This window comes from Mytilus californianus, unplaced genomic scaffold, assembly GCF_021869535.1.
Source record: "Mytilus californianus isolate M0D057914Y unplaced genomic scaffold, xbMytCali1.0.p SCAF_2, whole genome shotgun sequence".
NCBI lineage: Eukaryota > Metazoa > Mollusca > Bivalvia > Mytilida > Mytilidae > Mytilus > Mytilus californianus.
In genome coordinates this window covers 125,115,077-125,127,807 of record NW_026262668.1, presented here as the reverse complement: position 1 = coordinate 125,127,807, position 12,731 = coordinate 125,115,077, and the positions used below count along the sequence as shown (strand labels likewise).

At 30.3% G+C, this 12,731-nt stretch overlaps 1 protein-coding gene across 1 annotated transcript in view; it reads right to left on the bottom strand.

Moving 5' to 3' along the window:
- LOC127727795 (mucin-16-like) overlaps positions 1-12,731 on the bottom strand; it is a 198,982-nt gene that overhangs the window by 135,991 nt on the left and 50,260 nt on the right. The window contains exons 43-47 of the mRNA XM_052234911.1: positions 12,284-12,400; positions 11,516-11,722; positions 10,046-10,111; positions 8,446-8,586; positions 5,777-5,812 (exon numbers count right to left, since the gene is read on the bottom strand). Of these exons, the coding sequence (XP_052090871.1) occupies positions 5,777-5,812; positions 8,446-8,586; positions 10,046-10,111; positions 11,516-11,722; positions 12,284-12,400 (567 nt within the window). The remainder of the gene's footprint in view (positions 1-5,776; positions 5,813-8,445; positions 8,587-10,045; positions 10,112-11,515; positions 11,723-12,283; positions 12,401-12,731) is intronic.

Genomic DNA, 12,731 nt, shown 5'->3' with positions numbered 1-12,731 from the left:
TCGTACTCCATAGCACTCGATTCAGTAAGACGGATTTGTTTGGTTTACAAGCTTCCTTACCTGAAATTTTCAAAAAATAATGTTATTTTACTTTCAGATTTAAACTCATATCATAACATAAAGAACTGAAGATAACATAATTCATAGATAAAAAAACAATTTATTTCACGAACTACATGTAAAGATATCCAACAACGAAGAACAGATTAATGTGCAGATAAAAATTTTGAAGGTACATACAAATACCATTTTCATCAGCATCGTAAACCAAACAAAAACTAATCCTACTGAACTGTTGTGCTAAGGAAAGCCTAAATAAAAACAAACACAGATTTTAAAGATTTTAAAAAGTTTAAATACTAATTTGAATGCTATCTACAGTTCTTTAATTGTATAGAAAACATGAAATCATCAGTTTTCAATTAAACAATAATATATTTATTTGAACATTTTATATATTTTTCTTCCATATCTTCTGAACTTATTGACGCCTAACTAAATGAAACACTGAACAGGTATGTATATATATCATACGTGGTATGTAATCAAGGTATGTTTACTTTTTACACATTGTGACTTGGAAGGATATTTGTCTCATTGGCACTCATATCACATCTTCTTATTTATATGAACACTTCGTTTACCTAATTCATTGATATAAAAAGGTTCAAAATTTGGATAAAGTTCAAGATTATTTACAAAATATTGCGTTTATTTTTTATCGCGTTGTAAATATTTTAAACATTCTAATTTTTAGATACTGAATAGTGTGTTAAAATTACATTGTTATATATATAATTCGTCTAAATAGATTTGTTCTTCTCTGGCCGGGATTCGAACTCATGCTACTAAGATATCGTGGCATCAAATCGCCTTGCACTATGCCCGACGCGCTAGACCACTCGACCACCTAGGCTCGACAAAAATCAAGCTTTCGGTGGGCGGGTGTTACCTTTCCTCGTCAGTTTTTATCTAGCGTCGTAACACAGTACATGATATATAAGTCATGAAGATGGAATATTACAGATCAGCTGAATTATCTATCGTAGAGGGTCTTACGAATTAATGTAGGATGCAGTGACAGAAATAATTATATTATAAGTACGTCTGAACCAGTGACAACTCTACGACATATTTCATCCATCGGATCACCAGTGATGGTGATACAAGGCTGAAAACACACTCTGTATACATAATTCGTCTAAATAACAGCCCAACAATGTGAGATCTGTAAATTTGCGGAAGCAAATTTTTTGTTCTTCCCTGGCCGGGATTCGAACTCATGCTACTAAGATATCGTGGCACCAAATCGCCTTGCACTATGCCCGACGCGCTAGACAAATCGACCACCTAGGCTCGACAAAAATCAAGCTTTCGGTGGGCGGGTGCTATCTTTCCTTTCAGTTTTTATCTAGCGTCGTAACACAGTATATATATAATTCGTCTAAATAACAGATATATATATATATATATATATATATATATACAATGAGTATGAGCAAGCATAATATTTATGAAGTTAAATATGTGCTTTATCATGTTCCTGATTTTGGGGATATTAAAAAAAAACAATTGTTTCCGTTATGTGTGAAAACAACTTCGTATGTTCGCTTATTACGAGGTCCTAAAAACTGTTGAAGGTGTGTTGTCATATGATACAATTAGCTGATGAAAATCATCAGTACTGGTGATCATGTGCAGTCAATTCATATTAAGTAAAATATGGAGATTAAGGTTATTTATCATGTATGTTATTTAAACAATATTTGCAAGAATAGTGAAAATTGACATAAGTGTGTATCTTTTATTATGTTTTTGTGCTATGTTGTTCATTCTCTGGGAAGAACTGGCTGGTGCCATTACATACAACAACTCGAAACGGACCGCACAGTAAAATATAGAACCATTCCGAAGTCAATTTATAGTACCGATCATACACTATGAGTTACACGGTGTGCTATTGACCTAATACGATATATACGGGGTCCGATAATTCCATAAGGGGCAAACGCGACCCCTTATATATAGTATTAGGACATTAGCACATTGTGTAACGAATTTATCTTACTGACTTTTTAATATCGGGAATTTTGATGTAGTTGTAAAAGATGTGATGATTATATTTCAGTTGTTGTTAAGGTAGATCGGGTGTCTTGCGCCATCTTGGATTGTAACATAGCAGGAAACAATCGGGCTAGATCTTTCATGAAATGGGCAAATTTCGACAGAAGAATGTAATTCATTTGTAAAATTTTCAACTAAATAATGTTTACCTCAGTTTCTTTCTTACAAATACAGAATAGTTTTTGTTTAATTCAAATTTTTTTCAACTTTGCCATTTTAAGGGGAGATAACTCAAAAACCTAACTTTTATAAAGGAATGTGTTATGAATTTACATATTTTATTTTCTGAAAGCATATACTCAGAGTTATCTTCTCATATTTAATATTTAAATTCTATGGTTTACCTTTCTTTTTATCACACAAAAATGCATAATCTATACAAAATTTGACAATTTTGCACAACCTGTAGCTTGAAAAAAAACCTCGTGACCCATACGTGTTATTATATTCTTGAGAAAAGCATGATGTAAACTATATTTTGACACATTATTACAAAAATCTATGGATTTAAATTTAGACACAATAGTGTTGAAAGTGGCGTTAAACACCAATCAATTAATCAATCAATAATTTGAGAACAACACCGTGGTTTTTTTTAAGGAACGTAACTTTACTACTTACTTCTGCTGACAGTGTATTTAAAATTAAATCAGCCCACTGACCTTGTATTAAATAAACACGGTTTACACGTGTTCGCTTTTAACCAATATATATTCCTAGAAGCTAATATGAAGTCAGATAATAGTTATTAAGCAGGAAGAATTACCGAGAGTTTACAGGTCCTTGTAAACAAAACGTTGACTCGGGGTTTGTATTTCAAATAAATTATTCAAGTTTTTATTTTTTTCTGAAATTTTTTTTTATCAAGTAAATTCAGTTTATAAGTGATACCCGACAATGCTAGATTCATATGGAATATTTTTGTTTATCTTACCTCCTTACCTTGTTTTTGAGGGGACAGACAATAGCTCTTTTCATACCTCCTAGATTAGCACAGACTTTGTGCCTATATGTATTATAAGGCATTGGATTTCAATGATGCAATAACCAAGAGGCTTAACTTTTAATACCAAATATGACTAGCAATCTTAAAGTACAAGTTTACTGTGAAAATCTGATAATATAAAACAAAGTTAAGTGATTGCTCTCATCAAATTACAACTCAAACTTTGTGACAAATGAGTAAAGATAGTCAAGGTTTCTGACTGCGGCAAAAAATATTCTTATGTCATGAATTGTAAATATATTGATGGATAGGAATGGCCAAATAAGACTTTTTCAGAAGCTCGTCGAATTTTATTTTAAAAAATGGGATTATCTATAAACTGTGACTGCCAAATTACCCATATTGCATTGACTAACCGGGTAATTTCACAGCGGTATAACATGCTACTTTAGTTATTCTTCCCTTAGTTTATTTATTTTGTATTTACATTGTAACATAGATCAAATTTATTTGTTCAGTGTATGTTCACTGGTGTTAATATGTCTTTTGATTGAGTTAAGCCATTTCAATTGATATTTAATAGTGTTTCTTTCTATGTTGTGATGTTACACTATTGTTTCAGATAAGGGTGAAGGTTTGGTACCATTTAAACGTTTATACCCGCTGCAATTGTTTGCACCTGTCCTAAGTCAGGAATCTGATGTTTAGTAGTTGTCGTTTGTTGATGTGGTTCATAAGTGTTTCTCGTTTCTCGTTTTTTATATAGATTAGACCGTTGGTTTTCCCGTTTGAATGGTTTTACACAAGTATTTTTTGGGCCCTTTATAGCTTGCTGTTCGGTGTGGGCCAAGGCTCCGTGTTGAAGACCGTACTTTGACCTATAATGGTTCACTTTTATAAATTTTGACTTGGATGGAGAGTTGTCTCATTGGCACTCATACCACATCTTGTTATATCTAATAAATACGCCTTCAAATTAATTATTAATACTTCTATTAAATTCCCATTTCCAAAAGAAATCTAGTTAAAAAATATACTCTTTAACTGACAAAAATGATTTCGGGGTTCATGTGTTTTACTTTCCCTTTGTAGTAAGTGACCAGAAATGACGAATATATTATTGAATTGATCATGAGATATCTGACGCCAACTTGGCTACGTTGACAGTTGTAGATTATGTGTTTAACAAATGAACACAGATGTTATATTTGTTCTGGCCACAAGATTCCATCCTCCTTTCGGTTCATTGATCCTGTGCCTACATTTTAAATTTAAGGTTTAAAAAAAAGGATAAAATATATGGTTGAATCAAACAGATCAAGTGTTATGAAGCAGTAATTAGAAGCAAATCAACTACAACCATTTTGAACATTTTAACATTTAAATGTTCTATTAGAACACATTATTTTGTCATATTCTGCGTGCAATGAAGATACTTTTGTGTGTGTAGCCGATCTAATATTAATCCAAACATAAATAAAAGAATAATGTGTCGGAGCAAACGAAAGCCTCCCGCGCAAGCTTGCTTATTATATGTGAAAATACTTTTTAAGACGGACTGAAGGACGGACGGAAAGACGGACAGAAAAACGGACGGAAGGACGGACGGTCAACGGTAACACTTAATGCTCCCTTCGGCTAGCGGTGGGACATAAAAAACAGAAACAATATTTTCTTATTTTATCCATAGGAATAATAATATCTCTATATAAATTAGCACCCGTTGTAATTTGATATATCAAATGATAGACGACGGAAGCTTAAAATGAGAATGTCAGGTAGATTTTTAAAGTAAAACCTGGAAAATGAGCTTTAAACATTTTTATCTACTATACATATATGAAGGGAATACATAAAAAATACTTAGTTTAAAAACTTCTGTTACAAAGTGAAAACATCAATGACCCAACTACACTTGTAGACTTAATTTTGTCTGTTGTGCATGTCAACAAAAATGATGCATAAACTGATGCCTGATTTATCAATTGTATAATGTTACTGTTGATAATTGTTTGTCCTCACTATAGTTTTTCATGTGACATTATTTCATTTAAATATAAAAAATAAAACAAGCCTCAGTTTATGAGACTATGGAATGAAAGATCGACATATAGTTTTATCATTATTTATATTTATATGATCACATAATTATTTTTTAAATTAAATGTTGGCATAGGTTGATTAAACCCTCCTTTTGTCGTTTATGCATTATTGGAGTTTTACTTGTCACTAGCAAACTAAAGGCGCTATATGGAGTAGTTAATGCCTACCGTACATTGTTTCCTTGTTAGATAATCATGGACTGCTGTTTTCCCCGTTCTCGTTTATTTTACCATGGTGTTTTGATTAATTTATTTTGTATTTATGATGTTTTAATGCCCCTTTATATCAGATTATACATTTGAAAAGGAAATACATTCAACCTATTTGTTCTATGCTTTTGCATAGACGCTTATTTAGGAATGGGCTGGAAGAAAAATAAAAGGTATTTGTAAAATCCTCATATTTAAACATTAACATGCCAAAATAGAGGAATCAGTAATACATATTTAATAAAGAAAAATCGTTGTAATATTCTTCAATTCCATATAAAGAATATAAGATCAAAGCTGTTAACCTCCATATTGTCAATCTTTCTTCGACGTTAGTTTTGACGTGCTTTATGGTCCCAATGTAAAATTTGTCACATAATTAAAAAAAGCTTACCTCTTGTTGTTTTTTCTTGAGTGGAAGCTGGTGAAGCTATCAATATAAATATATGTTTATCAGTTCTAAGAAGACAGTTACCTTTTGACAATCTAGTGTTCGCATCAATATATATAATCTAGACTACCTATTCTTAAAATTGTTTTAAAAATTACTAAATTTTTATTAATAATAAAACGTTAAGTAAAAAGTATTTTCCTTCCATTTTTTAACCTTGCAGACATAGCTTTGAAATCTTTATATTTACACAAAAACAATATTTCTATATTGAAAGTTTCGGTGACAATGAACAAACAGGTGAACATAAAACTTAATACTAGTAGTTGAAAATAGATTTCGAGAATGTGTATCATGCTCAAGAAATTGAGGACACTCTGAAAATCAAAAGATTTAGTATGTTCATGATTTCCACATTTTTGCATCAATATTTACCAAAGATAAACATTTTTTATAAATATCTATATAACGAGGTTCACATGCAATTATCTCGATAAAGTTTTTAATTATGACAATTTGCTTACGCATGTTTATTTCAAATAAAAGAGTATAGATTTTTGTCGTTTTACTTTTTGCCATGATGTTGTCAGTTCTCTTTCATTTATGAAATTCAAATGTTCATTTGGTATCTTCCGCATTATTTTTTTTCTGTGAATTCATTGCGTTTTGCATTTAAGGCATCATATCGATTCTCATATTTGCAGTTCGAACGCATGCTGAAATGTTTCAGTAACTCTATTTACTGAAAATGAAATATCAAACACAAATATGGTACATTTTTATATTTATCACCATTTCAATCATTTCGAAAATGCATTCAATTACTGTAATCATTCTTTGTACACATATATTCTACCACACCACCCCATTGATTATCTTATTTATTCACTCCAGATAGTTAAACTTTAAAATCCGAAGTTTACCGCACATTTTTTAATGTTCAAATTTAACTATCGATCGTGAATAATTTTTGTTATCATCGGGGTAAATTGTAGAATCTGTCAATCTAATGATGTGATGGCAAATGCCGAGTCGTTGTTTCAAAGAAATTTGACTAGCAATTATGCGAGATGAGTTAATTAATGTGTGGTTTATCTAAATTTATCTAACTGGTCATTACAGGTTTAAATGGATAACGTATTATCTATAATAATTTTACTTGTTCCTATAACAATGTTATTTTTTCGTGTGTTATATCATAAACATTAGAGCTTAGTGTGTTTATAATTGACCTTGACTCTCCGATCTTCTATGTGCATTGTGCCATTATATTAATGAAGATAAAACGATAATGAAAGAAATGTGTTCTTGAATATCTGATAAATCCCTGTCACGTGTTAAAGCACCAGCCCAAATTAAAGGAAACACTAGTTTACCAATATTCAAATTTTGTAAATCCTTAAGGAATATACAAATCATGATTAAAAAAACATGATGGAATCGCATAAACTTAAGAGAGGGACTTTCTAAACACGGTTCACCAATAAGATTTTTAAAAAAACACACAACCTGAGGCATTTTTTCCAAGCGAAGCCAGACCAAGTGCGTTATGAACCTAGTCAATGGTTGTCTATGTATATGAATAGAGGTTTTTGTATACAATAGAATACAGTATGCAGGACTCTTGTAGTCTTAATAATTATATTGACTTTTAAGGGCTTAACATATATTATAGACATTTGTCTCTTTTAAAGAATGTATATTGTCCCATAGACGTTTATTTTGATTTTATCATATGTTCCAATTTTCAAACTAATTGATGTACACCTATCATCTCTTTTACAAATGTAATGCAATAGTGAATGAAGACTTCGAAAATTCAATGTAAAGGTATAAAAAGATATAACTAAGACGATGTATGTTGGCTTATTGTAAAATTGTGATTTCAGATGGAAAAAAATATTGTTTTTTTTAAGGTGAATGAATATTATGATACATATGTGCTAGTATTGTTTTGTTTGGACATTAAGCCAGCAATAAAAAAATATTAATAATCAGACAAAATCTGAAACAACCGTTTCAATTTACCTATTAACGTAGGAATATATAACTTAACTGTGTAATTCACCAACAATGTAAACATAATTATTATCGAACAAAACCATAGTGTCGTTGCATGTCAAGTTTTCTCGTATTTCTTTTAACTAAACAATAAATGTAATGACAACCAGAATGCTTATTTTCATTTAAGTTTACACAAATTTTCCACTAGTTACATGGGTTTAATAAAAATAATATACATAGAATGTACCCTCAGTTGTAAACAGTTGTACATGGCTGTTATTTGTAGGCACTTTCTATTTTATGATCTACAATTTTGTATAAACATTCTAAATTATTGGTCATTGCCGTACCGGATAAAGGTTAATACATAAACAAATGTTGTACCAATAGCATATATTTTAAGTATCATATACCGACTTTGAAAAAGTTGTAGACACTGCAATTTGTGGTATTTCCTTGTAACAGGATCAAATGGAGTGGTCGCTTTACTGACCTTATTCCCGACGAAGGAGTAAATAAAGATGTGTATCGCAACGGAACATGCTGCATTCTTTATAATAAGCATTTTATTTACATAGCTTGTCAGATGACAAATTGAATAACATAATCAGAAGAGTAGTTACTGTTATTCTAGTTTTGTAGGATTATTTTAACTGGTATCATCTTACTTGTACTTAATATTGTTGAAGCTGATGTAGAACATAACATCTCGTCCTCGTTATCACCACAGTCATCTTTACCATCACACAGCTGTTCACGTTCTATACATTTTAACGTCGCACTACATTCAAATTCACATAAACTTTCTCCTACAATATCATAATATTATACATGTACATTTACAATTTTAAAAAGGTTCCTTGTGAAGTGCATTTTTAGGTAATGACACTAGAAAATATAAACAAAACGGCTTTAATCAACGGAACTATAGTATCATTTTCTTTTATAACGTTACAGATATTGCTAAATGATGAAATGACAATATGTGCGATGGAGAAATTAACATGTTTCTCAATAAATACCTCACTGTTTACTTGTTTGTAACATTTATTTTTGACTTCAAGAGATGGAATTTTCAAATTCATTGACATTAATAGATATGTTATCGTTAAATACACAGTACATTTTTGAACTAATTGGATTTAATAATTATAGTTTTATTTACCTACCATAATAACATGATCATCATATCCATTAGTGCTTGCATTTAAATTCAACAGTACAATTTCCCTTTTTCATAATATTTAATATGCATATTATCTTTAAGTATATGGAACTTCATTCTTCATGTTCATTTACATTTATCTTTAACCTTAAAGATTTTGTTGTTAATTGTTTTTGAAAAATATACACCAATAGCTGTAATTTCTTAACATTTATGACTTGCTATTTTCATAAAAGAAGTACTTGCTGATGTTATATTCACACTACTATTAATTCTATTTCAAAACACATTAGATATCAATATTTATAATACATCTACCAACAATGTAAACCATCAACTACTACATCCCAAGTAATCTACTTCTAGTTAATCTACTTTTCTAAATCGCATGTATGGCAACAGAAACATTCAAATTAACCTTTCCCATCTGTACTATACATTGCTGTCATAGGGACATGAATATTTTATGTATACTTTACTTCCATTAAATTGGTATGAATGTATATTTTTGTCTCTTTGATGTTTACATAAAATTGTAGACTAAAATTCAGAATACAAAGTTGATGATGACAAACTAGCATGCAATACAAAGCATAAATTCTAATACTCCTTATCAAATAAGTAATACCAAAGGTTTATTTTTCAAAAGGTTAACTACAAGCTATCTATCCCACAATTTGTCATTTCAATTCCTGCAAACATTTAAAATACATTGATTTATATATATTTTATAAATGAAACAACACAATATATAGCAGATAAATACAAAAACAAAACTTAAACATTACCAAATCCAGAGCCTTACCAAATGGTAATGTGTTTCGTTCTTAAATTTATCTAGCTGATGATGAAAAACATTATAAACTGCATACTTATCTATGATTCATGTAATAGTAAGAAAAAATAACATCCCCATGGAATATTATACTGCCAGAGCCTCACAAGATTTTTTTGAAATCGTTAAATTTAAATGGAAATGTTATTTTTTCTTTCATTACTTGTGGAAGCAGCAGAAGTACTTTTCCAGTACATAATCACAAGAACATATAATGTGTACATAATTTGAGAGCTTTGTTTTGGTGTGATAAATATAAGACACATACCAGTAGTTACTTCTGGTGTTGTAACTGCCGTTGTAACTGGAGGAGTAGGAGTAGGCGGGCTTGTCTCTGTAAAAGATAATAGTGATTTCTTGATATTTAAGCTTGTTGCTCATCATAATTCAAAAATCGAGCTAACTTTAACACTTTTGTTGCGTTTGCTAACAAGATGAATCTGAACTGAGCACAAATCACAGAAGAAATTCAAAAATAGTGTGACTGACATTTGACTTATAATTTTAATTATATCTGAAGAATGCAAAGTATTTGATAGCATTTTCAGACAATCTGTATGGAGGGCCATTTGCCATAATCTAGCACCGTTTATCGCTGAACGATGGAACATTGTAAACACAGGGCCCCTGTGTGTACTGTCCTGGGTTATACAAGGTAAATTATATTCAGGTGTTTTTCAATAAATTTATTTCAAGTCTTAAAAAAAAAAATAATCTAGCATGATTAACAAAACCAATATATAATGCTATAATTTGATGAGTTATCTGTATATTCATTTTATTTTTGTGAATAAGATTCCAATATAATTAATTGCGAAGAATGTTTCAATAACATTGCAAACTTGTATAGTATATTTGTTATTATATAGATTGGTTGATTGTTGGTGATTAACGCCACCTTTAGCACATGAAGATTGGAATAAAAAGTTATTTTCCATTCATGATGATTGTTCTGTTTTCATATATTTAATCGTAAAGTATCAGTATTCCTGTAAATCATAATTCATGATTGTTTGTTTAGCATAAGCACAATGTATGATATATAATAATTTCTCAATAAGAATTAATAACTTGTGATGAACATTTAATTATTTTTGAACGATCTCTTTCTTTTGAATCATTGAGATAGATGGCCGATGGTGAAAAATTGTTTTTCCTATCACACTTTGATACAATATTAACGATTCTGTAGTTACAAAAATAAACGAAGTGGAAACAAAATATTAAATCTAAATTTTACAATACTCTCCTATTCGATACACCAAGACTTTTTATAAATCATTATCCACTAACAGATACATTTTACAAATGTTTTCTTGAAAGTTTCTAGCGATATTTATTGCAGTACATATCCAAGAATTCAAATATGAAAAAAGATATTCAACCAGTGACCGAGCAACACATTAATTCGAGAATAATTTGTTATTAAAAATGTTGTTCTGTCACGATTTGAATATTTCTCGATATGTGAATTAGTGATTCTTCTTATTACATTGACCACTGAAATGTTAATGGAAATAAAGAAGAAAATGCAAAAAAACTTTATATCTATTTATACGTATTCTCAATTTATTTTATGCAACGTCCACAGCAATGTCTTGACAATTAAAATTATGTCACATGCGAAATTACTAGTATTGGTTTTTATTTTACTGGGAAATCACAGTATATATTGCAACCAATGTAATACTTAAAGTTATCAATAATAAAATGGATTATTATAAGTGCTAAAACACACCACAATCCTCTTCGTCATCACAGCTGTCAGAACAATCGCATACACCATCACATTTCTTACTGTCCAATATACATTCACCGTTTTCACAAGTATATTCAGATGTTGTATCGCAAGGCGAAGGTGTGGTTACAACTGAAGGAGTAGTAGTAGGAGGCGGTGAAGTAGTCGTTGCTGTAGTTGTCGTCACTGGAGGAGGAGTAGTAGTCACTGTAAGAAAATATGTCCTTCGTTGTACGTCTAATTATTAATTAAACACTAGCAGGAGAATGTTTATATCATAAGAAGGAAAGTGGAATATCATCGGAGTTCATAAACTGAGCGTCAAATACCACCAGTGGTACTATAAATATAGAAACACTTACTCATGGATTAATAAAAGCGACTAACGTTAGTTATTTCAAGACTTCATAAAACTTTACACAAAAACATCAAATAATGTGTGAAATAAGGCACAATATGAATGAAGTGTTTACTTTTCTGAATTTTCAACCAATAAAATATTTTTTTTAAGTTTGCAGTAGTTCAAATATTTTTTGTACAAGGTTAGGAGTATTACTGTCAAATACAGATACATTTCATGTGTGTTTTTTTTTTTTTTTTTTGATAATGCCAATTGACGCATGCATGTTAATATAAAGAAATTGATTACTTAATTCATGTTCCTTAATATTTAATTTCATGTAACATTTAAGTTTGCAGCAACGTTTTTGATATTATAACACTATATTGAGGAAACTTTTATTGGGTAGAAGAAGATAATATAAGGACCTTGAAGACAACCGTAATCTTTCTCATCTCTGCAATCATCCTCACAATCGCATATTCCATTGCAAATGTTCTCTTTCCTATCGCAGGTAGGCATTGTGGTCGTAATTGGAGTAGTCGCTGAAATTGTAATTCCACATGCTTAGGATTTAAAATTTCGTCTAACAGTGGTTTGATGATAGTATAGATGGTTATTTAAGCAGATTTTACTCTTCTGAATTGATTCAATGATACGTCTTTTTCATCTTGATATTATTCTAAATAAAGTTGGTAAAGGACAATGGATGATTCGAAACATGAATCTACAAGGGATTTTCTTTTGTATTTGGCGGCTCATAATTGGCTCTTCTAAATATTAGTTAACAAAGAAGTTTTCTAAATATTCTATCAACAAACAATATTATAGTTATTTAAAAACAATATGTTCATAGTCCAAACATAATCATGACCA